This window comes from Colletotrichum higginsianum, chromosome 1, assembly GCF_001672515.1.
Source record: "Colletotrichum higginsianum IMI 349063 chromosome 1, whole genome shotgun sequence".
NCBI classification, from domain to species: domain Eukaryota; kingdom Fungi; phylum Ascomycota; class Sordariomycetes; order Glomerellales; family Glomerellaceae; genus Colletotrichum; species Colletotrichum higginsianum.
Window position 1 is genome coordinate 4070388 of NC_030954.1, and position 27345 is coordinate 4097732.

A 27345-nucleotide genomic window follows, 5' to 3' on the forward strand; every position below is an offset into this window, starting at 1 on the left:
CCACGCGCAAAGCGAGATCGCTTCTCACCACGCGGTTCCTCGTCAACTACCACGAGGAATCTCGCGAATCACTTTTAATAAGCCGAGGGGTTTTTTTTATTTCTTGAATGCTCCAAGCAATGCGGGTGTGCATGCGGAACCACGTTTCAGCTTCTTTTCGATCTTGGTCTTCTCCTTGTCGGCAAACGACCGCTCAGCCGCAGCGATGGCGGCATCCAACCCCAAGTGAGCCGCGCCCTTGACGACCGTCAACCTGGACGACCCATTGCCTCCCACGAGCAGGTCCGCGGATAAAGCAGCACCACCCAACGCAACGGCGCCTAGCGCCAATCCGACAACCATCGGAAACAGCACGTCGCTGCGCTTCGTTCTAACGGCGAGACAGCGGTCCACTGCGTGCTCCTCGAGGATGCGCCGTTTCCGTCGGGCGTTCCGGATCCGCGCCGCATCGTAGGGGATCATGAGCCAGGTCAGGCCCAAGGCAAAGCCTCCGGCAGCGGTGTGGAGTGCCGCGCCCGTCGAGCTGCTTGCCAGCTGGCGGACATAATAAGACCACCGGGATAGGAGGGTGTCATCGGATAATCCGGCGCATTTCAGATTGTATACTTCGGGGTCGAAAGGCATGTTTGCGCCGCCCCGACTGGAGGTGCGGTTTGGTTTTGGTCGGTCTGGGCACGAAGATGCTAAACAGGGGGATTGAGGAGAGAGTCTCGGTCATGAGAATGGGTACAAAACGTCTTATATCGTTCAGTCCATTTGGACCAGCGGTTTCGACGAATGCTGTTATACACAAGCCCGTCGCCTGGACATCACACAGTCGGAGCCAAAGCACAGCCCCCTCCCAACATCACTTAGACGGATACGCGTATACGAACGAAATTGAACCAAGTGCATGTAACGCATAACAGCACAATATGACCCGCCCTCACAGGGGAGGCCAAAGAAGTTTAAGCACGTTAGTAGACCGGGCTGTGTTTTGTTCTCGGGCAAATGGAGTTGTCGCCTCCCCGAGCGCATCATTTACCCCGGTCGCTGGGCTGTGTGGCTAATGGCGGTCCCCGCGGCGGATTCGGCGCGGTGTGGTCGGGGCCCGTGAAGGGTGTCTGTGCGGCCGGACGCTGCCGGATGAGATAAACGGTTTGCGGCGAGATCGGACGACTCGGGGCCGGGGCCTTCAAAAGAGGCGGATTTTCGGAGTCCGCGCATAGGTCCGTTCTGCTGGTGATGATGGTGCACAGGACAACATATTCGCACCATCAAAAAAGATGCCCGCCCTGTTCAAGATACTCAACACTACATCGTAGCCATACGCCCCCTGAATACTCAGCCACAGAGTTTGTGGGGGTTCACAGCAACATGATGGTTCACTTGATATAGACTTGTCCATGTTTAATGAAAAATGTTTAAATGGAATTGGTTCCTTATTAAATAATCATTAGGTCATCAAATGTGCCATGCCATGCCCGGTTGTCATCACTCGTCTCGTTATCCCCTTCCAAAAAATTCGTACAAGTACAAGCGACCCCGGGTTCTCTGTCTCTCGGTGTGTGTGTGTGTGCGTGTGTGCGTGGATGGGTGTCCATCCTTAAGTCCTCAGCTCGATATCGCGGCGGTACGTCCAGGTGGTGGCGTCCGAGTAGACAGGCTTGTAACCCAGCACACCCTCGACAAGGTTGAGGATGATGGTGGGCGTGAGGATGAAGGCGCCGCCGTACTTGTGCTCGGTGGCGAGGACGAGGCGGTCGATGCTCGCGCCCATGCCAAACGTGCACTGGTGCACCCTGACCTCGACGGCGGGAGGCTAGAATGTCCAGAGTTAGCAAAGGTGATGTGGCCTGGGTGCGTCACGACGAAGGGTAAAGGAGAGAGATAGAGAGAGAGAGAGAGATGGAAGAGAGGAAACAAAAGGCAACTCAACAGGAGAAAAGAAAGAAGGGGGTAAAAAAAACCTTTGGGTGGCCAACCTTGCTCGCTACCTGGTGGTTCGTCCTCCTCCAGCGCTTGAAGTAGTCGGCGAGAAACTTGAGGGTCGCGGTGTGGCTGCACTGGATCTCGATCTCGTGGGCGCCACGGCTGTAGATCATGAGGTGGTAGGGGGGTTTCAGGAGGAGGTCGTCCGGGCGGGGAAGGGCATCGGCGCGGGGCATGAAGTCGGCCGGGGGTTGGGTTGCGGTGGAGCTCACGGAAGGGCCGCGGCGGTGGGCCGCGGGCGCGCTGACGGAGAGGCGGCCGATGCGGGCGTCCATGTCGACCTCAGCCCAGTCCTCGGCGTGGGGGGAGGCCGAGTAGGGGGGCAGCTGCTTCTGGTCGGCGAAGCAGTCCTTGAGCTCAGCCTGGAAGAGCGGCTGGAGGTTCACGGGCATGATGCGCTGGCGCCGGGGGATGTAGATGACGAAGCCGCCACGGTCCTCGGACCATGCGGTTGAGGCGTCATCTTCTCTCGAGATCTGCATTTGTGGTCAGCATGCCGGGGAGGGGATGAGGGTTCCACAACTTGTGATGGATGCATCCAGGACTCACGTCGACAAAGATCCTCAACCTCGACCAGGTGATCTTGAGCTTCTCAAGCAGGGTCTCGGTCCAGTCCTCGTTCTTGCTGTCATCAAGGATCTCGGTGGCGGCGCGGCACCAGGCCTCAACGGTGGCGGCGACGGCGGCGACGGCGTCGGCCTTGTCGGTGTAAGTGGGCTCAAGCTCGGTGAGAAGGAGGTGCCAGTCGGGAGCAGTGTCGATCTCAAGGCCGAGGACGTCCTGCAGGGTCCGGAGGGATTGCTGGAGGTAGCTGTCTTCCTTGGTCCAGTGGTCGCGGATGGCAACCTTGACGTTAAGAGGTCTGAGTTGTTTGGTTAGTGTCAGACAACTAGGCAAGGGAGGGGTTGTGACAGGTGAGTGGGAAAAAGAGAGTGCTAGTTGGTTTCGTAAAACATACAGAGTTGTCATGCCAGGCTTGTGTCTTGTTGAAGAGGTGTATATGTGTGTGTGTGTGTGTGGTGGGATATGGTTTGAGTTGGGTTGGTAATAGTCTGATGATTGTAGAGTGATTGTATTTTGTGAGTCGAGACAGGTTCTTGTCGACTCTCTTAAGTATTGGGAATTCGACGATTGATGTTTACTTTGGCGACCCACAGACAAGGCAGTGACTGCAGATTGACACCGTCAGTCGAGAATCCACCCTGGGCGCATCTCAGCGCCATGGCCTATGATCCATCTCGTTCTGGGCGCCAAGGGACGCCCGGCAGCATGCAGCTGAGCATGTGGCGTCACATCATCCCCGTCTAGCGAGGCGGAGTCGCTGTTCACACGTCAATTAGAGTCACACTCGGAAACCCAAAAACGAAAAAAAAAACAAAAAAACTAAACAGAAGGAGAGAGTGGGAAAAAAAAGGGGAGGGTCCGTTGGCTGGGGGCGGAGATGCGACTCTGATTAATTGCGGCTATGGACGGCGGCGATCGGCGGCAGCGTGTCCGTCCGTAGGAAGTGTACGACCAAAACAACATAGTCGGAGTGGGACATCGTCACATCAGGTCAGATGATCAGGCCACTAAGGTTTTTGAGTCACGGGACTTTTTGGCGAACATACCACCGGTTCTATCGGCAGGTCGGGCAGCAGAGATACTGGGGGGCAGGGTGAATCGGGCTGAGCAGCATAAGCTCGAAACCGTCTTACAAAGCCGACAAGCACGTGCCGGGATCGTATAGGTTTTCGGAACCCGGGAGATCCTTGAAAACGGCTACTTATGGAAAGGGACGGAGGCCGACAGACCTTGTCGGACGGACATAGAAGACTCATAGGGACCCGGCACGCCGGGCATTGGCAAGGACTCAAGACTCTGATGAGACGCTGTACGAAGATAGGAAAACCTACGGAAACGGTAAACGGTCCGCACCGAGAAGGGAATGGGAAGGTGGTGATGTCATGTGGACAACGGCCTGCATTTGTAATGTGGGCTGCCTCCCTTCCTTCCCCCCCTTCCTTTCTCTATCATTCCTCTCCCTGCAACCTGCAAGTCTTGGGTCTTTTGATTAGCAATTACGCATCAGTGTCTTTACAGGTGTGGTTGCAGAAAGAGAGAATGTGTGTGTGTGTGTGTGTGTGTGTGTGTGTGTGTGTGTGTGTGTGTGTGTGAGAGAGAGAGTGAGAGAGAGACGAGAGATCCTGGCTGCCAACTATTCGGAACTCTGATTGCCAACCAACCCTGACCCGCTTGCAGCTGGCAGCTAGGGGTTTTCTGGTTGCTGGTTGCTGGTTGCTGGTTGTTGGCGGCTTCGATACCCACTGCCAACTGTCCACTGCCAACCTCCCGAGGGAGGGAGGGGCGGCCTCAATGTGCTGTGATGTAAGCCGTAGCGCCCAGGCGAAAAACATTACGGTGTCTGCTGCTTGGCGCTGTTGCGGCGGCTGTAGATCGGTCCAGGCCTCCCCGCTACATCTCTTAGCTAGCCCCCTTGGCGTCCCAGAGCCCCTTACGAACCCCCCCTCAGGGCCCTCCCCCCCTCTTCCCCTCTTCGCCTCCAAAAAAGACCACTAATACTCTCCTTGGAAAAAACATCGTCGAACTGCGCCATCATTGCGTTGCGACACACGTCGGGCCCACATCCACATCTGGAGGCCGAAGTTGACGAGAGGCAAGGAGGGAGGGGAGGGGAGGGGAGGGGGGCAAAGACGTCGTCTTTTTCGACTCTCCGTGAATCGACCGTACGCACGCACAGCTGGGCGCCACACTGACGGCTCATACAAGACTGTCAAAGGACCACCTTGGATCTCATTTGTAAACGAGTCTAGTCTCGACGCCGGGCTGAGATGCCAAGATGAGCTTCTGCCCTGCGAGGCTGTTGATGGCGGACTGGTGGCGGCTGTTGACCGGCCAAGGTAGACGTCGAGGCTGTTTGATGCTTTTGATAGTCGACAAGCTGAAAGGAAGGCTGATAGAAGGGGAAATGAGGGGTTTGAAAGGAGGCTTTGGTCGGCCGTGTTGACGATACACGATGCAGGGCATGATAAAAGGTCTTTCCGTCCTCGTCACCACGTTTGCCAGAGAACAACCCATCGCAGCCCAATTTGAGTCCCAAACAAACGAACAATACAGTTGATATCTTTGTTCCGTACGAATTCGTTGCTCCCACTTCAATCACCATGTCTCGTCTTCCCCCCGCCGAAAAGCTGCCTCTGGCCCTCCGGAAGAATAGTATGTCATTATACCCTTCAGATCCCCACGGAGCACCATCATCGGCTGCTAACCAGCTTCCAGTTCGCGATGAGTGGGAAAGCAAGAGGGAAGACCTTCAAAAGGAGCTCTCCGACGTGCTCGGCGCCGAGTGGACGCTGAGCGAGATCAACCCCAACGCCCTTTACCCATACGCCGGAGACGGCTACGCCAAGCAGTCCCTCGGCAGCTGCATCGCCCAGTGAGTCTCAACCTCGTGCAGCATCGAGACGGCTTAATCGCACGTCTTCGTCTTCATCGTCGTCAGTACTGAACCTGGCCCGGGGCCTCCTAGGTACGTCTCCTCGGCCATCTACAACCTCAAAACCTTCGCCTCGAACTACGGCGACGACGGCAAGTCGGAGCTCAACTCCATCTGCCACGCCCGCTCCCTAATCCTCGATCTCGACGACCGGCCCAAAAAAGAGCGTGTGACTTACTGCGGCGTCGTCGTGCGCGACGGCGGCAAGTTGGCCATTGTCTTCGCCGAAGGTAACCTCGGCACCAATGCCGACTACGCCCTCGACGCGTCGGGTCTGCTCAAGGCCCTCAACGACGCGCCGCCCGCGCCGGACTCCGACGCCTCCATGAGCCTCGCCGCGCGCACCTCGGTGAGGCAGGAGTACGACGAGAAGATCGAGGAGACGCGTCAGAAGCTGGCCGACATGCTGGAGAAGCCCGACGTCGTGCTCGTGCCCAACTTCGAGGCCAACTTTGCCAAGATCCGCGAGGCCGGCAAAAAGAAGGGCAGCGAGGTGAGGGACGACTGGGAGGGCAACATGGGCGGCTTCACGAGGATGTACTTTGAGGGACTCGAGTACCAGATGTCGTACCAGAAGTTTGGCGACGACGACATGTTGCGGGAGGGCTTCAACGAGGCCGTCGACAAGGGCGAGATCCACTTCCGCATCGTCGACAAGATGGCGTACGGTACCTACGGGGAGGTCGTCCTCGAGGACGGCGCTGTCTACGTCCAGGTATGTTTTTGTTTGTTTTTTGACTTCGATCGATCTGCGGCGGTGGCAGCGGCAGATGTCGGCTTATGACTTGTATGCTAATGACCGTCGACCAGGCCCGGGCTCATCACTTTGGCACTAATGTCAACTATGCGGCGGAGAAGCTCATTGATCAGCTTTGATGGAGAGTCGGGGTGGAACGGGCGAGAAAAGACTTTTTGTTTACACCAGCTATTAAATAGTCACCCAGGACAATTATCCCTGAAAAGAGTAAAATCTCTCTCTACCTTGATCTGTGACACCAGCGTTTGCCGCTCACGAGCGATCCGCACATGATCGTCTCAGCAAAGGCGCCTAGAACACCACCAACGATCGCGCCTCCCGCGTCGCCGGCGGTGACGAGCCCTAGACCCAGCTCTCGATACGCCCGGTTTTCCCGTTCTTCCCTCACCCTAGCCAGGACGTTGATGTATAACGAGCCGCCCACAATGCCCACCAGGAAAGCCAGTAAGAAGGCCATGGGGGTGGATATGAGAAAGACGGCATTGAGGAACGCGACGACGGTCCACACGCTTAGAGCGACGAGGTGCAGCTTAAAACCCCGCACGGGAAGGAACGTGACTGATGACCGACCCAGCCAGGTGCCTAGATGGGCAGACACTCCGTAGGTGGTGTAGAAGTGAGAGAACGTCTCAAACGCAGACCCGTCTAGCGGCCTGGCGAGGCCAACCTGTAGCAGAGACAGGGACGCTGATGCCACGAAGAGCGGAAACATGTCCGACCGGACCAGACCCCTGAGAACCCGGTATTTCTTGACGAACGCCTTGGGACTCTCAGGCCTCGGTCTGCTTTCGCTCCATCCCAGAGACGACCGCCCTTCCTCGGCGCCGGTGTCGGCTTGGTCAACTCGGCTCTTCTTTCTGCCCCTCTTGGTCACATCCTGGGGCAGAAGAAGGAAATGGGCGATTAAGAGCACGGAAACAAGGTAGTAGACGTACCCCGTGGCGCTCCGGAGGACCCTGCCCGCGCCGTACGTCAGCAGGAAAGGCCACACGGCGTTCTCGAGCAGCCCGGCGGCGGTGCCGAAGCCCCACCCGGCCAGTGCCGGCCGGCCGGCGTGCGCGGCCATGCCGAGACACGAGACCTCGGTCGCCGCCGACGCGACGGAGGCGAGGACTGTTGCGGCGACACGGACGGGGGGGAGGACGTTGGGCGGCGCATCGTCGGCGATGCGTTTGGCGACGAACCAGCAGGCCGCGGCGACGAGGGGCCGGATCCGGCACGGGATGCGGTGGATGATGAAGGGGAGCGCCAGCTTGGTGAGGAGGACCGGGAGAAGTTCGACCAGGATGACGACATGTCGCGGGTAGGGGATGATGAGGTAGTTGGCGGCGTGGACGATGGACGGGAGGATGGTGTTGACGAGACCTTTTGTTTTGTTTTTTGCTCCTGTTAGTGATGAAGGCAACGGATTCCAGCTCGCGTCGGAGCCGAGGAGACTTGTGGCCTACCTATCAACGCGAACCCCGAAAACACGCGGAATTCCTCAAGAGAGAAGTACGGCATGGCGGTTCGGTCTGGCATCTTGACTGTAGCCGCCATCGCGAGAACTGAGTTTGCAGAGGTTTACGTTTCAACAATGACATGACACCTCGCGGCGCGAGAATAGACACAAGACAGCCACGGACTACCGATGCTTGCTGCTACTACTACTATTACTAGGTACATGCTCGTCCAAAAGCGACACAGAACCATCCAAAATACTACCAGAAGGGGGATTTTTTCGGGATTCACTTGAATTTCATCAATCAATGGAAACAGAGCCCACGAACCACGTGCTGTTGCCGTCGGGGCCAACCGAGCATGGATGGGCGGTTGACGGGACCCGGCGCCGACGAATAGAACGCACCACGTGGGATGGATTCGGCGATTGATAGGGGATACAAGAGAGGCCATCTCGCCGGGCGCCCCATCAGATATCACGAACACAGCAGCAGCATCAACGTGTTTGACGACGATCTTGCCTTGTTTTGTCGCGTCAACTCTTGATTTCCCACCGGCCTCGGTCAGTCAGATGCTTGGATCGTTCGCTGCTGTTGCGAGCGGAGGGCGCGACGAAGAAACCACCATCATGCATCGCATCGCCGCATTCCTTCGCAGTCCCTTCTCTGCGACAGTGAGCGCGAGCTAGCCATGATTCCGCATCTCAACTTCTGGCGTCGGGGGGGCTCGAAGCCCACCGTTGAAAGTCGCAGCGGGTTGTTGGATGGCGATGCGCAACGCCGTCCCCGGCACGCGGCCGCGGCATCTGAACGGCTGCGCGCCGTGCTGAGATTCATCATGCCCGTCGTGCTCTTTACCGCCCTCGGTTATTTCCTGATGAGCCTCGTAAGGCCTCGTCCCTGCGTGATGGGCTCGTATTTCTGTCCTTCGCTAACCCGCCACAGTCTCCGGACGAGACCAGACGGTTCTTCCACGGGGATGGCGGCGCCGAGAGGGCCATTTCCCGGACTAGTCTCGAGAGCCTCTACAAACCGAACCGTATCGATAGGGGCGGCCCTCGGCGGCTCAGGCTCTTCATGCCCGCCGACGGGCCGAGCATCAACCTCTGCAAGACCGTCATGTCGGCCGTCGCGCTGGGGTACCCGATGCCCACCCTTCTGAACTGGAACGGGGAGTTCAACAGGCCGGACTGGCACTTTGCCGGATCCCACATCGCCAAGTTGGAATCCCTGCTGGCCGCCATCGACCACCTGTACGAGCGGGAGGACGGCGGCGACGTGAATGAGGACGACCTCGTTCTCCTCGTCGACGCCTACGACGTCTGGTTCCAGCTGCCCCCCTCCGTCCTCGTCGAGCGCTTCCACCAGCTCAACCGCAAAGCCGACGCCCGCGTGAGGAAGCAGTGGGAGGAGGGCGGCGGCCTCAAGCCGGGCTTCCCCGTGGCCCCGCCGACGCAGAGCGTCCTCGTCACCACGGCCAAGGACTGCCAGCCAGGCCGGGAGTCCGGGTCCGACCCGCGCTACGAGTACTGGCCGGACTCGCCCCTGGCCCCCGACTTCTACGGCAACGAGACCGACCGGGTGCTGCCGTACGTCTTGGACTCGGCCAGGAAGTACAAGAAGATCCGGCCCAGGTGCGTCAACAGCGGCATGATCATGGGCACCGTCGGGTCGCTGCGGGGCGCGCTGCGGAAGTGCAGGGCCAAGGTCGACGCGGCGGCCGCGGGCGGGCGCCAGCTCTGGAGCGACCAGGCGCTTCTGGCCGAGGTCATTGGGGACCAGGAGGTGTGGCGGCACTGGATGCGCGGGCTGGCCCCGGAGTGGAACGGGTTCGTCTCCCGGGAGCGGCTGGGGGAGCTGCCGCGGGAGGTGCGGCGGATCGCGGACGCGGCGTTGGCCGGGGAGGAGTTCGAGTTCGGGATCGGGCTGGACTACGAGTTCGCCACGATCCCGCCGACGTGCTCCTCGGAAGACGACGGGTACTTCGTCCGGCTCGACGACGCCGAGGGCATTCGGAGAGCGTCGGACGAGGCCGGGGTGCCGGGCGGCGAGGTGAGGGTCAAGGGCATCATCCCGCCCGAGCTGGAACGCGCCGCGCCGCCGCCGACGACGACGACGCTCCCCGGGCACGTCGGCGGCGGCTGGGGCAACGTGTCCCTCTACACGGACTTCTTCTTCGGGACCTCGCCCGTGGGGATCCACCACAACGCCTACGTCTTCGGCCTGAAGGCGTGGAGGCTGGAGAACTGGTGGAACATGACCTGGTTCCACCCTCGTCTGCGGGAGCTGGTGACGGCGTCCCTGGGGTCGAACAGGAAGCTCGCGCCGCTCGCGAGGCTCCCCCTGGAGCCCGACGGGCGGGACGAGATGGTCTACTGGGCCTCTGACGAAGGGCCGGCCGAGGCGGGCGTCAGGGTCTTTGACGGGTCGAAGGAGGCGATGGGGTACTCGGCCATCGGGTGGGATGGGATCTGCCAGAAGGGGGACAGGAGCTGGTACGATGTGGTCTTTGGGGACGGCCAGGGGCCGCTGGCTATGTAAAGGTGTCTGCCGTATGCATATTCCTGGGTCATTTACCGCAAGTGAACCCCTTGTCTGCTTTCTAGGAGCTTCTCGATGTGAAGAAGAGCTTGACTTGAGCTTGTCACATTATAACGACACAGGACGAGTAAGTGGCTGGCTGAAGATGTGAGAGCCACGCTCGTGTTGAACATCAGAAACCATACTCATCTCGGTGTCATTCGAAGAGCACCGATGCTTGTTCTAGTATCGTTTAACTTACAATTACCTCTATATGCTGTCTGAACTCCCGAGACGACGTTGCGCTCTATCGATCGCGGACGTCTTGTGGGAGATGGAGAACATGTCTTGACGTTCTTCACGGAGCATGTGCCTATCTTGCAACACATTTTACCACAGGAGAGACCCTGGAGGCTATTCTCATACGCTCTCGCAGCGTATAAGCCAACAGCCGGCCACCCCTCTCTCTCATCACGCCTTTCCACCCCGATACCCGCTCAGCGACACGCGGCAAGGGTACCCGTCGGTAGGGTGCGCGGCGCCCGACTCGACCATGAAGACTCTCTGGCCCCCGAGGCCGCTCAGGTCAATCTTTTTGTCGCCGTCCAGCTCGGCATAGCAGTCCCGGATGTCAAACTCCCTGACGACGCAGGCCAGCACGGCGCGCGTCTCCGTCATGACCAGCTGCTGGCCGACGCATAGCCGCGGGCCGTACTCGAAGACGCGCCAGCCGCCCTTGGGTGGATACAGCTCGTGGGCCGGGTCCGTGACCAGCCAACGCTCGGGGAGGAACTCGTCCGGGCGGGCCCAGTACTTGGGGTTGCGGTGGATGACCCAGTGGAGCATGTTGACGGCGATGCCGTCGGTCGGGTAGGCGTTGCCGGCGGCGTCGCGGAGGACCAGGTCGGCGCAGCCCTGGCGGATGGCGCCGGCAGGCGGGAACAGGCGCAGCGACTCCTTGATGCAGGCGTTGGTGTAGGGCAGGGCGTTGAGCAGGGCCGGGTTCTCGGCGATCCTGGCCGGGGTCGAGGCGAGGTCGGCGCCCAGGACGTCGTCGTGCTCGGCGCGGACGCGGGCGAGCACGGCGGGCCGCGAGGCGATGTTGTGCAGGCAGTAGACGACGGCGGAGGCGGTCGAGTCGTAGCCGGCGAAGAAGAACATGCGCATGTTGCGGGTCACGACGGCGAGGTAGTCGGCGTCGAGCTCGGCGCGGCCGGCGTTCTGCGGCAGGGCGAGCCAGTTCTCGAGGGCGCAGTCGAGGACGGACTGGAAGCTCTCGGCCTTGTCGCGGTTGTGGGCCCTGTTCTGCAGCAGGGTGCGGAAGCGGGCGCGGACCTGGCGCTTGATGTGGTTGTCGAGCACGCGGCCGCCGTTCCAGGTGCGGAAGAGCAGGACCGGGTCGACGCGGGCGACGAGGTTCTCGGGCTTGTGGGCAGTGAACTTGAGGCGCAGCTGGCCCTTCATGGCCTCGGCGAGCGGATGGCGGCGCTTCTGGGTCTCGAGGCGCATGTTGAAGAGGGCCTCGCCGATCATGTCGGTGATGAGGTCCAGCATGAGCGGCTCGAGGCGGAACATGGCGCCGTCGGCGGCCTTGGCGCGCAGGCGGTCCGTGAAGGTGGCGACGTTGCCGACGATGATGGGTACGGCGGCGGTGATGTTCTGGGCGCTGAAGCTCGGGCTGAAGAGGCCATGGAGGTGCTTCCAGGGCCGGCCGTTGGTGTCGAACTGGCTGGGCCCGCCGGTGATGGGGTGGAACCAGCCGGTCAGCATCGGGGGCTTGGCGGAGCCGGCGACGGGGTGGTAGACGGTCTGGTGGGCCATGTCCGGGTCCATGACCATGAGCATGGGGTCGGCCATGGGCCAGGTGTCGACGTAGAAAGCGCCGCCGTCCTTGAAGGGCTCGCCGAGCTTCGATAGCACGTAGTTGGCGTGGACACCGGCAGGGAGGCTGTCAAATGCCTTTTTCGCCTCGAGGAGGTTGCCGAAGAGGAAGCTGTGCGGGACGACGGGCTGACGATGGTGGTGGTGTGAGCAATGTGTGTATGTGTGTATGTGTGTATTTGTGTGTATTTGTGTGTGTGTAGGCCACGCTCAAGAATCACTCACCAGTCCTTGTCTCCGCAACTCGGCCATCTTGCCGCGATGTTTCCTCAGGAGCTTGACGAAGTAGAGCACGGAGCCGACGGCGGCCACCAGCACGGCCACCGTGAGCGACCTGACGAAGACGGAGAGCACACCGTCCATGTTGAGGGCGGTGTTGGGCATTGCCGTCGTTTCGTTAACCTGCTGCCGCGATGTTGCGGCCCTTGACTCGTCCCCGGATGACGAGCGGACGGAGGGGACGGAGGGGACGGAGGGGACGGAGGGGGAGTGGGCGGTTCAAACGGGATAGACGGGATTTGGTGTGCGGGAAGTTTGAATCAAATCGGCCGCCGATGAATGCCGCACATAAGAAGTCCTCTTCCCTAGACAAATTGGCCCTTCCCGATTCGTTGGAAATCAAAAACTTAATTACCTCCTCCGGGGTAGCCGGGGTCAGGGGTAAGTGACCTGATGGGTAGCCTATAGTGTGCTGTATTCGTCACGCATTGCGGTCAATTGATGCGCCCCAGTTGGTGAGCAGGGGGTCCAATCCCCCTTAATGGGACTCACGACCGAAAATGAAAAGTGCCCACCAAGGTAGGGATGTTTGTGTCTTCCTGATCCTTATGTCCCTCTCAATCAAAATTGGATTGTGGATGTCTGATAATCTACTGCATATGATGCTTTTGCTGTCGCTTTAACTGTATAACCTCGCGCCAGGTTTGTTCTGTGATGCCTTTTTTCCCTCGCCCAGTTCATCTTGGTTTGCATATAATACATCAGTTTTCCCACAAATTTACCAGAACTCCAAAAACCCCCACCTCCCAATCGTCGATACCGGAATGAGCAGGAATGCCTGGTCAATCATCTTCCAAAGAGCAGGAAGCTCGCGGACCCCCCCGTATCCAACAGGTCGAGGCTAAGCGCTGCGTCTTCCCTGGCTGCAGACACGCACGTACGTGGGCGAGACGATGAAGAGAGCAGGCTAGACAGACCTCGCCGGTACCAAATAGTCTTTGGGGATCAACAGCTTGTATGTATCCCGTATGATGCCATGCCCAGACATCATTGTGGTTCAAGGGACAATACCGGCGAATCTGTCTACTGAGGCTCGGTGCTCTGCCCTGCTGCCCTGCTCAGGCTTTCGACGAACATCTTGACACGCCGGCCAAAGAGCGATATGTGAACGTAACGCAACGTAACACAATGAATGACCTGGTACATCGTGCTCGTCCACTACCTCGGCACGCCACCGGCAAGCCCAACGGCAACGGACGACGTCAGGAACTCTGTATCGTTGTACGTCTGTTTACAGCCCCTCGGCGGCTTTCCTTGGGCGAATCCGTGGCTGTAGGCCTCACCCAAGACGCTCATGTCCATCGAAGGGCTCTCGGGCCGCCCATCCCTGCGAATGACGATCAGGGAGGACCCGCGCGACATCTTCCACACCTCGTCGCCGACCCGCGCTCGGTTGGGCACCAGTACGAGAGCTCCATGGTCCTGCGTCAGGGCGAGCCGGCGACTTTTGTCCTCGACAAAAGTCTCGAGGAAGGGGATATCCGTCTCGGCCGTGGCCGCGAGCGGTCCGCTACCCGAGATGGCGTCGGTGAGCAGGTTCCTGTCGTCGAGGGCCCAGAACTGACGGAACGACTCCGGGTCTTCGCCCGCTCCGACGGCCTGCTCGAAGTCGACGAGCCCGCTCAAGCCGTTGAGGACGGGACTGAGGAACCTGCTGAAAGACTGGATGGTCTCGTGCCTGGTGAAGCCTTGAGGATGTCGGTCGGTGGTGGTCCTGCTGAGGCCATCCCCCGAGAGCGTCCGCATAAGGGTGTTCATGTGGTGTTCTTCATCCGGGCTGGGCGAGCGCATCTTGTAGACGAGGGAAAGGAGCTTGACGAGGGGCAGGAGCTCTTTCATGTGCGCCAGCTCGTCTGAGACGGCGACGATGGTGTCGACATAGGCGCCGCCCAGCTGCACGTGTTCTGACTGGAGGTCATCCACGCGCATGCTTTGGTCCAGTGTAAGGTTCATTGCGGTGATCGGCATCGGAATGGATGTGATACCAGAGTGGGTTTGGTATGGTCAAGTGGTGATAGATGGGACACGACGACGTGATAGAAGAAGAAGAAGGAGACGGAGCGATGGAGAATATGAAGAAGAAAAAAAAGAGATGAAGAGGGCAACAGGTGAGACATATATCACATAACCCAGGACAGGCCCAGATTGTCGTCACCATCCGCACTGGCGGGGCCAGAATGACCTGCCTGCACGTCTTGAGCAGCAGCCGAGCCCTGATGTTTCCCGAGTAGCCGGGATACTCGCTCAACGGCAACGGTTGGTGGAAGCGGCGTGGATACACTACACCCTACGGGTACGCTGCACACACACGGATGGATGACGGCGCGCTTGCGCTTGCTTGGTCCAGCCCAGTTCGCCAATCCAGCAGTCCGGGGAGAGTACAGAGTAAAGTTGGTTCGGTTGCGTAAACAAGCGGGTCTGCCGACTTGCAGAGGGTATGATGTGCGGGTTGATGTGGGCTTTGAAGCCGGGGCTGACGGGGCCAAGGGGAGCCACCATGTCATGCCGAATGGAGACGGCGAAAGCTTGACTACTTGACTGACTGTACGGATGTCTGACTGGCTGTCTAATTTGTGCCGCGTGGGTATACGGCTGTCTTCTCTTGGAATCGAAAATGGTTGTCGGGGGTTCGCGCCGACTGACTTGGCGCTGGGAAGGCCCGGATCTTGGGGTCGCAGTGTCATATGGTCTGATGCTAGGTAAAACTCCTGCGGCATCAAGATGCATGAGTCCACAGGGCGGCTTTCAGAAATGATCTGCATCCCACGCTGTGGTTCTGAAGCACTTCAGTAGGGGCGGGCTGGTTTGGAAGCTTGCAAAGAGAATCCATAACTAGAGATGCGTACGTCGTGGGGGGATGCAAGGGAGGCTAGGAGAGGAAACGAAAAGGGCCGGGCGGGATGCCGGTTCGAGGACACCAGATATTGATCGGCTTGGAGTGACGGGCGACATGTGTGATGGTCTATGGATGATGTGGATGGATGATGAGTGTGTGGGCGGAACAGGAATTCGGGTGAGGGGAGGGGGAGGGCAGAGATGACGTCGGGGAGGTCCCGCTGCATTGGTATCTTAGCGACCCCAACCCCCGGTACGGGGCCATTTGGGAGGTATCCCGGCCGCCCCCTGCTCGTCGCCCTAGCGCTTCAGAGTTCAAAGTTCAGGGTCTGCTCATCCAATCTTTTGGGACCGGAACAAACCCTCGCTCTCACTCTCACCCTCACTCTGGCCCACTCTCCCACTGACTAATTACTCACTTGGTCCGGAAACGAGTGAGTCTCACTCATGGCTTCAAACTCACTGACAAACTCAGTTGCCTACCTACCTGTATGGCGGCATGAAATTCCTCCTGGCCACTTCGTGACAACCTCACAGCAGCTTTTAGGAACCAGGATGGCGGGACCAACCAACACTCCCGGTCGAGACAACCTTCATCTGTTTGTTCCATCTGTTTGTTCCATGTGGCCGTTGATACGAGGTTCCCCATTCGTACGTAGGCAGGAATGCACTTACGATGTACCTCAACCCAGTCCCTTTGACACTCTCTTTCCCTCATCTCTGTGAGCCTTATCTTAATCGGCGCTGATGTCAGCTTGTCTCTGATTCCGGCAAGTCGGCACCGTCAACAACCCGAGGAGTGTCACAGGCGATATTGATCTGCTATCCCGCGTTGATCATTCCTCCCTTCCCCCTTTTCACACACACACAACACACACAGCACACTCTATCTCTCTCTCGTTTTCCCTGCCGGTCAACTTCAGACAACGCCTACTTACAACCTCACACTGCCGGGAAACCACCAGCGACTACACTCCTCCAAGCACAAATCGATACAATGGTCAAGGCCCTCATTATCATGGCTGACTACGGTCACGACCCCACAGGTATCGTCAACCGGTTAACCCTGACCCGTCTCGTGCATCCAAACCCCCGCCGCCAAGCCCTCCGTCATCGTCCTTGACCTTGTCGTGCATCACACCATCCCCCACACTCTCCATGCTATAACCCCCCGCCTCCTGTCTCCCTGTCCCCCTTGTGTGCCGCTTTACTTACCCCGTATGCTCAGTAGCCAACTCTGACCGCACCTTCGCTCGTCCCAAGCCATATGTTCCCTGCTGCCCCTCGAACCATCTCAACACCTTTGAACTCTCTCCCTGACTAGATCTGCGTCACGAACCCCGAAGCTAATCTGCCCCCCATCTTCCTCGCAGAGGTTGCAGTGCCCTACCAGGCTTTCAAGGATGCAGGATTCCATATAACCTTTGCGACCGAGACGGGCAAAACGCCCCGGTGTGACAGTCGCATGCTCGAGGGCCTCTCTCAAAAACTGCTGGTACGAAACCCTCACTCCCAATGCGGAAACATTGCACAGTATCATTGTCGTCCATCAACGTCGACAACGGTTTATAGCATGGGCTTGCAGATGACTCGTCCCTTGGTTTCTCCTTCTCCACGCGGCGGCATCTCAAACCGGACTCGGAGAGAAGCTGAAGCTGGGGCTGGAGCGTGATGGAACGTGGAGCAAAAGTTAACATGCTGCCTCTTACAGGGTGCAGCAGCCTCCGTCATGAAGCTCTACGACGCCATGGTCGGGTCCTCGGAGATGCAGAGCCCGCTTTCCTGGACCTCCCCGAGCTTCACCCTCGACAACTTTGACGTCGTGCACATCCCTGGCGGCCACGACAAGGAGGTTAGACAGCTCCTGGACTCGACTGCCGTCCAGGCGCTCCTCGCCGATTATTTCCCCAAGACCAAGAAGCCCGGACGAAAGGTCATCTCAGCCATCTGCCACGGCCCGCTGCTGCTCTGCAACACAAAGGGCGACGACGGCAACAGCATCCTGTACCACTGCACGACGACGGCCCTCCCTGCCTTCTTCGAATCATCGGCCTATCAGGGCACCAGGCTGTTTCTGGGCGACTACTACAAGACGTACGGCGCCGGTTCCGAGAGCGTCGAGGCCTCGGTGAGTGACTGAGTGTCGCACGACAGACGAGCTCGGTCCGTCTTTGGCATCCGCGCCGAGTCACTGAACATCGTTAGATGCGCAAAGCAGTCAAGGATCCTAGCCAATTCAAGAGCAGCTGGATCCCCCACAAACCGTTCGTGTCCCCGGCTTCTTGGGAAGGTGGAAAGGGCTGACGTCTTGCTCACGATTGCTTTGTTCCTAGCTTCGTCGTGGAAGATACCGAGTACAACTACGTCAGCGCTCGGTTTCCCCCAGATGCGGCGAAAATGGCCGAGATGACGGTCAACCTGGTTCACCTGGTTCAAGGCTTCAAGGGGGAAGACGAGTCAGTCGGCCTGTAGCCGCGACAAGTGAGCTCCCTGCTGGGACGGGGTGTTCGGCATTCCGGGAGACTCCAGATTCTGAACTCGGCTAGTTCTGCGAGTTTGTAGAAGGTAAGCTAGCCTCCTTCGTAGATTGATAGCAATGTTTCCGAGGAGTGGCTCGCCAGGGACGGGAATTTCGTGCCGTGATGTCGACACCGAGTGGCATGTGCCGGTCCCGACGGGGCATTTCGTCACCATGACGACTTCCTGCAGGTGGAAATATCAAGTGACAGCTATGCTCCCGGTTTTATTAAGCTTAAGAACACGTTCTACCATGAATCGTGAACTCCCCGGTGATCGTTGTGCTTCGGACTGGCTCTTTTCGTGCGCAGTGTGGAGAGAGGGATTACAGCAAGCTGCCGCCAGAAACTTTCTCTCTTCTTCTCTGTGTGTGGGTCATCATCGTACAAACAAGAAAAAAGAAGAAAAAAGAACCGTGACTCTTTACGCCCTTGGTTTGGAAAGTCCGACGATCTGCTCGACGGCCTCGTCGACGCCCACGGCCACAATCGTCGGGGCGGTACCGATCACGCCGCCCAGCCCATCGATCCACCCGGTCCCGGACCTGTCGATCCACGCCGAGCGCCAACCGGCCGCCCGAGCGCCCAGGGCGTCAAAGGGGTTCGAGCTGACGAGCCAGATGCCGTCCTCCCGGCCCGACATGCCGACCTTCTCCGCAAAGTGGGCGTACGTCCGCGGGTCGGGCTTGAAGCACCGCGCCTCCTCGACCGTGACCAGCTTACCCGGGCCGAGAGCACGGCTCATCCGGGCCAGCCCCGGCGATGTCCCGATCGACGCACGCACCATGTCGTCGGTGCCGTTGGAAAAGACGTAGGCGTCGACCGACCCGTCCCGCTCGACGACGTCCATGGCCGCCTCGATCTCGGGAAAGGCCTCGAGGCCGTTGTACGCGTCCATGAGGCGCCCCTCGTCTTCTTCGGACATGGCCAGCTTCTTCTCGGCGACGGCATGCTTCAGCGCGGCCCGCGTCAGCTCGGAGAAGGGACGGTAGGTGCCTGTGTCTCAAATCTCAGCCGTTCAAGGTCTCGTTGGCAAAGATGGTCAGTCACATCCTTGACGAACCCATGCTGTTGATTCGCCACGTGTATTCGAGCTGGTACCTCCGCCACTGGGCCGCCAGCCCCGTGGCGTTCTCGTCGCCGTACAGCGTCGCGAGTTCCTTGGCGATGGACTCGGTCGAAAGAAGCGTGCCGTATAAGTCAAAGGCGACGACCGTCTTGGACCTGTCCTGTGACATCGTCGTGTCCTTGTTTTCGCGTTGCCGGTGAGTCAGTAGACGGTGAGCGTGGCTCACACTGACGGTCAGTGTAGGGTGTTCGTAAAGATGTGCGTAGAATGTTCTTTGAAGTTCGCCGAATGTGTCACGCTGGTTAGACGAAGGAAGCGAGAATGTCATCCGAACGCTCGTTCTCAGGGGTTTATGTATCAGCGGGGGAGGAGGGCTGCATCACTTAACCGTGGGGTATTGTCTTAGCACCTGTAACCCCCGCAGATGTACCTACCTACAGCGTGAAACCCCCCTAAACCTCACTAGATGGGGACGTCACGTCGGCCCAACGTCATCGATTCTCATCACGAAGGACATTATTCACATCACCATTTCGCACCTCCCGCCTCAACGCTCAACGCGTCACACCTCAGGTCTCACCGCTCTCTCAACCACCATGAAGGCTCCTGACGAAGAAACAGCCCAGTTTGAAACTTTCCGGGACTGTCTTTCGGCGGCCGTCGTCGAACGCGTGACGAAACCCGCACCGAAACCAAAACGCCGCTCTAAAAAGACCAACGCAGCGTCCAAGTCTAGCAGCAACGATGAGAAGGGGACTGCCCCTGTCGACGCCGCCGTGGACGCCGACGACATGGTCGAATTCGCCTCCTACCTCGCCTCCGAGGCTTTCGACTCCTTCCCCGCGGACCTCAAATCCCTCTCCCATGCCGCCTACGTCGCTGACCCGTCCCTGCGGTCCCGCTACGCCCTGCCCCTCACCGGCGCCGACGTCGCCGATATCCTGCCCTCACTGTCCCCGGACGTCGCCGACTCACTCGTCGCGTACGGCATCGTCGACCCGGACCGGCAGGGCGCGCACGAGTTCCTGGCGCCCGTGCTGGGCGAGTACGTGGCGGCGCTCACGGCCGCGCCGCCGCCGCCGAGGTCGACGAGGGACCGCGTCGAGGGCTGTGAGCTGTGCGGCCGCGACTGGATTGCTCTGACGTACCACCATCTCATTCCGCGCATGGTCCACGACAAGGTTGTGAAGCGCGGCTGGCACCGAGAGGATGAGCTCAACAACGCTGCCTGGCTGTGTCGTCTGTGCCATTCCTTTGTGCATCGGTTCGCCGGCCACGAGGACCTGGCGCGCCATTATTACACCGTCGAGCTCCTGCTGGAGCAAGAAGAGGTTGTCCGGTTTGCCCAGTATGCCAGTCGAGTGAGGTGGAAAGGAAGGTAAAGTCTCCTCGTAGGAGACGGGCGCAGGAATGCATCCGCGTGCTGGAGGGAGCATCGGGACGACCTGATCCCATCCACTTTATTGTAGTTGGTCCTTCTGCGCTCTGCGTGCATGGTTTGACCGCCAGCCGTGAATATCTCTCAACAACCGTCCCTAACTCTCAATCAACGTATCCTACATCCTCGCCGACAGTAGGCACCGCATGGCAGAGCGACGTACAGTTTCCTGAAGAGCAAACGCTGTTGGCCTTTGGGAAGATGATGGTCTTGCATAACATTTGCCAGGCTCGTTTCACCTCCGCCAATAACACATGCGATGCAAAGTCAACTTGGTATCGTTGTATAAGCGTTTTTTTTAGGATAGCGAGAGTCCGGTAAGAACAAGGCGCAACCTGAGATCCCTTCAGAGAGGCATCCCACCCCCTCCTGTCCCATCCTCTTCCTCCTTTTTGTTGTCGTTCGCTGCTCGTCTGAACGCCGTGCCCGTGGTATAGTGAGATAAAATGGTAGAAGAAGGTACAGGACCTCGTGGTGTCTGTAGGAAACGAAAGAGAGAGAAAAGTGCGAATCCAAATCCAAGACTACAATTCAAAATGGGTATATCCGGTCCTCGTCGTCATCTCCTCATCATGTCACGGGCTCCTCTTGCGCTTCCGCTCCCACACATTGTCCTCGTCCCCGACGATATCCGACTCTTCGATCTCGATCCTCGGCGGTGTCATACCGGACGATGGGGCCAAGGGCGGCGGGCGGCCCCGTCCGACGCTCTCATCGCTCTCCCGCCTCCTGTGTCCGAGCAGCGCTTGCCTGTCACCGCGGCCCTGCGCGTCTTCCTCGTCCATCTCCGGCACCGCGACCAGCACGTGCGAGCTTCCCCAGCTTAGCGCGCGGCCCATGCTTTCCCGCGTGACGACGACCTTGCTGTTCGCCACGGATCCGCTGCCGACGTAGCTGTCGCTACGGCCGAGGCCGTCGCTGCCAGGGCTGACGACCCATCCGAACTCATTGGTCACGGCGCGCTCGACCATGTACCTGTCGAACTGCGTGTCGCGCTCGTTGTTGTACTGGGACGGTATGCGCTGGAGGTTTCCGGGCTCGGGCTGTTGTTGTTGTTGCTGTGCCACTTGCTGCATCTGTTCCTGCTTTTGGAGACCCGTTAAACTCTTGACGGAAGATGTGGAAATACGGCGGAGGGAGCGGTCGCCGAGGCTGAGACCGCCGATGGAGAGGCGGCCGTTGTACGACGTTTCGCCTTCGAGGTCGTTGAAGCCGTACGGCTTGTGGTTGACGGGGTAGTGGTAGTCGTCGTACTGGGCGAGTCGACGGTAGGTCTGGATCGAATAGATTCCGGGAACTGCAACGAGAACGCTGTAAATCGTTAGCTTATTGTGTCCCTGTCCATCAAGTCTGTGTTGTGGGAAGGGCTAGGCGACTTACAGGAGGAGACCGTCCAGACCGAGACCGACCGCCGCGTAGCGACTGTCTTTCCTTTGCACGAAGACGACAACATCCAGAGCCAAGGTAGCCAGGGAGCAAACGATCTTCAGGACGTGGGTGAAGAGCATGGTCCATGGCGTCAATGTCTCGGCGGCGAGCTTGGATACTTCGTAAAATGTGGAGATGAGGCAGATCAGGGAGAAGCCGATGTTGACGGACTCCCATCTGCACCCGCTCGGATCAGTACTCGAACACTCGACGACGAGCAAACATGAAGCGGCACTTACACGACCTCCACCATGGGGAACATGCCCTTTGTTTGCTCCTCGGTATCCCAGTTCTTCAGCGTGTCGGACAGGCGCCACGAAAACAGGCCGACAACGACGAGCAGGACGAGCAACTGCAAGACCCAAAAGGGAATGAGCAGCGCCATGCGCCATCTGGCCCTGTCGAACTGGGCTTGTCGGCGATGCAGAACCATATTGTTGGAGTTGTTAATGAAAGGATGCTGGCCCTAATGGAGGGTTCGATGAAGGCAACTGCGGATGTTGTTTGAGGCTGAGAAAGGGAGTACAAAAATCATGGGACACAAGGCGGCCCACGGGGAGTTATAACTTATAAACAGAGAGGGAGAATTTTGAGACCAACAAACAAAACAATGATAGCAAGGGGGGGGGGGGGGGGGGGGTGATAGTCAGTCGGAGCCGGGCCCGAGAAGCGCGGGGAGTGAGGCTGTGGCGAGGCGATCCTGGGCCGTCAGAACTGTATTGGGCGAGTGTGTCTGGAATTGCTATATATAAAACATAGAGAGCCGGGACGGCTAGGAGGAGCATGGAAGAGGAGACTCTCACAGTCTCCCCACCTTCTCATCGCCAGGCTGCAGTGTATCGACGGCCACTAAGCCCTGTGTAGATAACACCGACCAGTAACTGAGTGTCTTGCACCCAGACGGGATAGGCTGGAGGCACTGAAGAGCCGGCTGTTTGAAAGCGGTGAATCAATTGAACAGCTACGATGGCGCTATTGGGCGCACACCTCCAGGTTCCGCAATAATTCGCCCATGTCAGCCGGGTCCCAACTACCAGCCCACATGGGAAACGACGTGAAGGGGACCCTAGGGGCTATGAGAAGAGGGGGGAGACTTAGCATTCAACGAACGGCGGGAGCAACGGGGTTGTTTCTGCGAGCAGACGATGGATTGTTGGAGCCTAATAGGCAAGCTAGGGGCATGGCATGTCGAGAGAGTCAGGGTCTCGGGCAGTTGAGGAGATTAACACCTTGTCGCCAGCCATCATGCCAACGCCAACGCCAACGCCGGCGCGGCTCCCTTCTATCTCTGTCGTCTTTGACGCGAGGGCCGGCAGGCACTTTCCGTCGAACAACGGAATGCTGCCCCGGCTAGTTTGATGCGTCGGAAGGCGTTTGCGGCTGAGATCTGGGCCCGTGGTAGCGATTTAGCCAACCTGGCAAGCGGCTCAGGTCATCAGTTCATCTGGCCTCCCTCTTTCTTCTTCTCTGGGTGGGCAACCCGCGCCGGCTGCCAAAAAGGGACTTTGGCCATGGACGATCCGCCGTTGTCAACACCAACAACATGTTTGCCCAAAGTTCACAGCCTGCCCCGTTTGTTTGCTGAACCTGGCTCATGGATCCATGATGGACCCGAACAGGCAACGGCAAATCCCAGATTTGCGGCTCCCCTTTGGCCAAGTGGAGGGCCGAGCAGATCGGGGGTTGGCCCTGGCAAGCCCGGTCATCTCGCTAGGCGCTTGTCGTCTTCCTTCAGGATCGCTTGTCGAGGGAGTTGAGACGCGCTTGTGGTGGCTGCGCAAAGAAAAATGAACCTAGAGTAGGTCCACCCACTTGCAAAATCCCACCACCCCAATACATTTTTTCGAGATTGTGTCATTTTGCTGCACAGGCAGCCAAATTGTTTGTCCCCCCCCGGGGGGCTGTGAACTCTGTGACTATTGCAAGCCTTCAAGTGGGAGGGGGGGTGGCCAGGTTTCCCCAGGGCCCAATAACTGGTGCAAGTTCTTGACGTGGGCTACTTGACCGGTCTTGTTGGTCCGTTTGATGATGTGGTGAGGTCTCTTTGGTTCACAAGCTTCCCCAGGGCTGACGTGGTGGGGATGAAGAACGAATCCGGCCTAGTTCCAGGCTAATTCGAGAGTCCTACTGCTGATGCGCCAGGGACGGGCAAGACAGCTAGCTGTCTGGTCCCTGCTTTGCTGTTTGCCCTCTTAGCCTCACCCACCCCATCTTTGGGCTGCTGGTCTTGCATGCAGCATCGTGGCTATGGCCCATCGAGTCGACAGGTGGCTGCAGCTGAACGGAGTAGAGTTTGTGCGGCTTTCTCTCGATAGTGACATGATGTGCTCGGTAGTATGCTGTTGTGTAGCGAGGCTGATTTCCAACGAGCTTAATCGGGATTGGGTTGGGTTGGGGACTGACTGCATTGCATGGTTGCATTGGCTGCGACTCTTGAGCCCAGCAGCACGGGACAGGTACCCTCTCACTGGTACTGGGGTAAGCTCCTTTGCTCATAGCGGTGTAAGCTATTGCGCTAACCGGCGTTAGGCCTCTCATTTATCCGCTCGAAGTGGAAACCACCCTCAGAAACCTATCGTCCTCGTTTCGAGAATAAGCCTCTGTTTTGATCCACGGATAGTTACGTATCACCGGCTCAGCCCATCTTTTGTCAATCTTGATCTTTGTCACGAGTTCTGTCTGCTTAAGGTTCAAGTCAATTTTCCCCGAGCTTCATATGCCAAGATCCCCAAAACTGACCGCGAAGCTTCCAAATTGCACATTTGCGTGGTTGTGGTACAAATGGACTTCGTTTCTGAAATAGGCACTTTAAGCAACGTTGTCTCCTAGCCCCGACCACTCTGCCCCCTAGACCTGCATCTCCTCCATAAAGGAACGCGAAAATCAGTCTCGGTATATATATTGACTCATCTTGGCAATAACAGGGACCAGCTCAGTGCGGGCCTTTCCGGGTCCTCGCTGCCGCCCGCCTGTTTGACGCTTCCTTATAGTGGACAGGAGAAGGGGAAGAGAGACGAGGGAAAGCCGTGTGTCGTTGCGGGGCAAAACCGCATTCCCAACCCACAACCTGAAGCTGGTTAAAGGTTCTTGTGTTTCATTATCATCGGCTTCCTCTTTTGCGCATCTTCGTCAACGAATGAATGCTGAATTTGAACATAACTGGATTCTACTGAAACTGTCTTGTTTTCAATAAGGCTATGCTCGAGAGAGATTCCGGCCAAAGAAGACCAGTGTGTTTTGCCGGGCTTGCTGCTGACGTCTTTCCAATTCTCGTCGGTCTCATCTATCCAACTGGGTATCTTGACTTTGTCAAAGAGATCCACGATGTCCGACATGTTGAACTCGGATGTCGAATTCCGATTAGTAAAAGACGTCGACAAGCATCGCTCGAATCTACTTTGTGCTTCACGACTCGCACTTGTTGAGTTCAAGGTTTCGAAATCCGCGAATGCAAACGGCGAATGAGTACAGAAGTATGTGACCGTAGCATTCTGTAACTTGATGTCGAGGCTCGGTAACAGAATGCATAGAAACCCCTGAGTACTCAAGGGCGAGAAGGCCCCTCCGGTGAGGTTGACAGCACCGGGCTGCCAAATTGTCTAGACAGTGGAACTAGCAGTTCGGCTGCCCCAGTTGCTCAAGCAGCTCAATACATCTTCCGCTCTAAAGCTTCTACCTTGCGGCTTCGACCATGAGCCGATGTACTATGGAAGCGCAAAGAACCGGGAAAAGTTCTTCAAGCGACCGCTGGGTCAGATTCAACCATGCTGAAGCAGCTCCGGGGAAACCGTAAAACCAGGTCTGTACAGCACCGCCACAGAGACAGTATACCGTCATAGACGCTGGGTTGAGCCGTAGGGATGTTCGCGTCATCGCTTGAGCGGCGAAATGAGCTTTAGAAGCGGACAAGACTGAGGCTCCCGGATCCTGTTCACCGTATCGAGCCTCGCAGGGAATATTAGTGTGCCGCATCTTGGTTCATAAGTTTACAGAGTCCAAGAAAGCCCTCCCACATTAGGAGGCAGCTTTGATGCTGCCAATCGAGTCGACAGTCTCACGAGATCTATTGGAAGGTCCGTGACTGCGTGAGCCAGTTCTCCCTCATGTGGTTTCTGACGCGACTCTTATACCGCCGTCGTCTCATAACATCTGCCGCCATGCCAGAAAATATCGAAGCTAGCTTGTGATCTGAATTGCCCATCTTTGGAAAGCTTCAGCTGAAGCCCGTTCTGAAAGAAGTATAAACGTAGTTGCAGGAAGATGATGCTCATCAATTGGCCGATCTGCGTTAAAAATCAGACGTGAGTGGGTTGGTTTCCGGTAGCATGTGCCTGTTGTTTCCGATATAATCAACCCAAAGCTGTCAGACAGTTACATACGACCATACCCATTGGAAAACTCAGGATCCTGTCTGCTCTCCTATAGACAAGCTAATAAGGGGAGGCTCATCTAGAAGAGCAGGATCCCTACTGACTCAGCACGTCAAACGGTGCTAGCCGCTTCGCTGCCGTACGTTTCGCCGTCTATAACTACATTAATTCGCCTACCGCCCTAACGAAACTGTCCTCCTCATTCCTCCCTTAACCTTTTAGTAGTAACTTATTGCTATTTGTAGTGTTACCCCTAGTCTACTTATTATGCTTAATGTCCTATAAGGCGTAGCTACACTTAGAGGGGGCTGTCTATTAGGCCTCCTCTAGGTCTCTGTGCTGCCCCCTACCCCCCTTTCTTACTCTAAGACTGCTTTCTTATCCTTGCTTCCTATAAGAGGTTTTAAAGGTAGCTAGATAAAATTTACCTTTAGTCTTCTAATCTTACTGTTCTCCTCTATCCTTACTTATCTATGATTATATATATAGGTAGGCTTTTTACTTCTATGTTATATTTATTGGGCCTCTGGCCTCGTATCGTGTTTTTTCAGCGCTTCTGCCGACGACGACTTTCACTTCAACCGGCCGGCCTGCCGATCCACCGGCGAGCAACAACATCCGTTGCACGACTTCAACTTTCAGGCAACGTTGGACTAACACTCTAGTCACGCCAGCAGTCAATAGGCACGCGACTTTCAAAACAAAACCAAGGCTTGATTATCTGGCAGTTTGGAGCCCAAGAAGATTCCCCCCTCTACACCTAACGACCGCAGGCCCCTTGCCAAAACTCCTCGCAGCCCAGCCAATTCGCCCGTCAAAGAAAACAACCCAGCCATTCCACCCAGAAGACTCCCAGCAATCCAGCTGATTCTCGTCACCATCTAAGCCGTCGCCGCCGCCGTCCTCCGAGACTTTGCCGCCCAGATGCGATCCGACTGGTGTCACCTTTGGAGCAGCACTGCCGCCGTCAGCGAATGTCCCAAGATGGAATGATTGTTGGATGATGATGGAACATGGAAAGGGCCAGAGTCCAGCTTCCTGGCAGCGGCCAGCAAGGTCGCTGGCAAGTGAAGCCATCTCGCTGTTGTCAGTAGGCAGTTTGACTCACGACGCAAGGTTTTCGGCGGCTTTTGGCAGAGTTCAGTGGCTGGCAATCACTCCCTCGTCGGCGGCGAGGACCTTTGCGGCAGGTTCTGCAGAGTCATCAGTGACGCCGTCGCGTGGCTCAACAGGCGGCGGATCTGCCCGGCCTTGTTCATCGCCACCAAAGTTGTCGCCAACGGTCCAAAAGGTCGCGTATGCTGCCACGGTTGAGGTGAAGTGGGAATCAGCAGTTGCTCGGCGTT

General features: G+C 57.8%; 12 protein-coding genes across 12 annotated transcripts; 4 read left to right on the top strand and 8 right to left on the bottom strand.

Annotated features, from left to right (window-relative positions):
• Positions 1-96: 96 nt before the first annotated feature.
• On the bottom strand, positions 97-624 carry CH63R_01207 (uncharacterized protein; the record flags this gene model as incomplete). Its single annotated transcript, XM_018296182.1, has 1 exon — positions 97-624. One exon carries the CDS (start codon positions 622-624, stop codon positions 97-99), a length of 528 nt encoding a protein of 175 aa, XP_018164544.1.
• Positions 625-1585: 961 nt separating this feature from the next.
• On the bottom strand, positions 1586-2940 carry CH63R_01208 (uncharacterized protein; the record flags this gene model as incomplete). The annotated part of the gene is made up of 4 exons (XM_018296183.1): positions 1586-1801; positions 1950-2447; positions 2521-2833; positions 2930-2940. 4 exons carry the CDS (start codon positions 2938-2940, stop codon positions 1586-1588), a joined length of 1038 nt encoding a protein of 345 aa, XP_018164545.1.
• Positions 2941-5135: 2195 nt separating this feature from the next.
• CH63R_01209 (uncharacterized protein) lies at positions 5136-6343 on the top strand (the record flags this gene model as incomplete). The annotated part of the gene is made up of 4 exons (XM_018296184.1): positions 5136-5187; positions 5251-5407; positions 5474-6182; positions 6278-6343. 4 exons carry the CDS (start codon positions 5136-5138, stop codon positions 6341-6343), a joined length of 984 nt encoding a protein of 327 aa, XP_018164546.1.
• A 101-nt stretch (positions 6344-6444) lies between these two features.
• On the bottom strand, positions 6445-7763 carry CH63R_01210 (Protein BTN; the record flags this gene model as incomplete). Its single annotated transcript, XM_018296185.1, has 2 exons — positions 6445-7589; positions 7673-7763. The coding sequence occupies 2 exons, from the start codon at positions 7761-7763 to the stop codon at positions 6445-6447; spliced, it is 1236 nt and encodes a 411-aa protein (XP_018164547.1).
• A 591-nt stretch (positions 7764-8354) lies between these two features.
• Positions 8355-10204, top strand: CH63R_01211 (uncharacterized protein; the record flags this gene model as incomplete). The annotated part of the gene is made up of 2 exons (XM_018296186.1): positions 8355-8549; positions 8609-10204. 2 exons carry the CDS (start codon positions 8355-8357, stop codon positions 10202-10204), a joined length of 1791 nt encoding a protein of 596 aa, XP_018164548.1.
• A 450-nt stretch (positions 10205-10654) lies between these two features.
• CH63R_01212 (Cytochrome P450) lies at positions 10655-12448 on the bottom strand (the record flags this gene model as incomplete). The annotated part of the gene is made up of 2 exons (XM_018296187.1): positions 10655-12193; positions 12290-12448. 2 exons carry the CDS (start codon positions 12446-12448, stop codon positions 10655-10657), a joined length of 1698 nt encoding a protein of 565 aa, XP_018164549.1.
• A 1053-nt stretch (positions 12449-13501) lies between these two features.
• CH63R_01213 (uncharacterized protein) lies at positions 13502-14296 on the bottom strand (the record flags this gene model as incomplete). Its single annotated transcript, XM_018296188.1, has 1 exon — positions 13502-14296. The coding sequence occupies one exon, from the start codon at positions 14294-14296 to the stop codon at positions 13502-13504; it is 795 nt and encodes a 264-aa protein (XP_018164550.1).
• A 1879-nt stretch (positions 14297-16175) lies between these two features.
• CH63R_01214 (ThiJ/PfpI family protein) lies at positions 16176-17650 on the top strand (the record flags this gene model as incomplete). Its single annotated transcript, XM_018296189.1, has 5 exons — positions 16176-16256; positions 16503-16673; positions 16890-17306; positions 17384-17442; positions 17512-17650. The coding sequence occupies 5 exons, from the start codon at positions 16176-16178 to the stop codon at positions 17648-17650; spliced, it is 867 nt and encodes a 288-aa protein (XP_018164551.1).
• A 468-nt stretch (positions 17651-18118) lies between these two features.
• CH63R_01215 (Haloacid dehalogenase) lies at positions 18119-18932 on the bottom strand (the record flags this gene model as incomplete). The annotated part of the gene is made up of 2 exons (XM_018296190.1): positions 18119-18690; positions 18758-18932. 2 exons carry the CDS (start codon positions 18930-18932, stop codon positions 18119-18121), a joined length of 747 nt encoding a protein of 248 aa, XP_018164552.1.
• A 427-nt stretch (positions 18933-19359) lies between these two features.
• CH63R_01216 (YisB protein) lies at positions 19360-20145 on the top strand (the record flags this gene model as incomplete). The annotated part of the gene is made up of 1 exon (XM_018296191.1): positions 19360-20145. One exon carries the CDS (start codon positions 19360-19362, stop codon positions 20143-20145), a length of 786 nt encoding a protein of 261 aa, XP_018164553.1.
• Positions 20146-20776: 631 nt separating this feature from the next.
• On the bottom strand, positions 20777-22062 carry CH63R_01217 (uncharacterized protein; the record flags this gene model as incomplete). The annotated part of the gene is made up of 3 exons (XM_018296192.1): positions 20777-21512; positions 21582-21806; positions 21869-22062. The coding sequence occupies 3 exons, from the start codon at positions 22060-22062 to the stop codon at positions 20777-20779; spliced, it is 1155 nt and encodes a 384-aa protein (XP_018164554.1).
• A 2644-nt stretch (positions 22063-24706) lies between these two features.
• CH63R_01218 (uncharacterized protein) lies at positions 24707-25601 on the bottom strand (the record flags this gene model as incomplete). Its single annotated transcript, XM_018296193.1, has 2 exons — positions 24707-25216; positions 25335-25601. The coding sequence occupies 2 exons, from the start codon at positions 25599-25601 to the stop codon at positions 24707-24709; spliced, it is 777 nt and encodes a 258-aa protein (XP_018164555.1).
• Positions 25602-27345: the final 1744 nt, after the last annotated feature.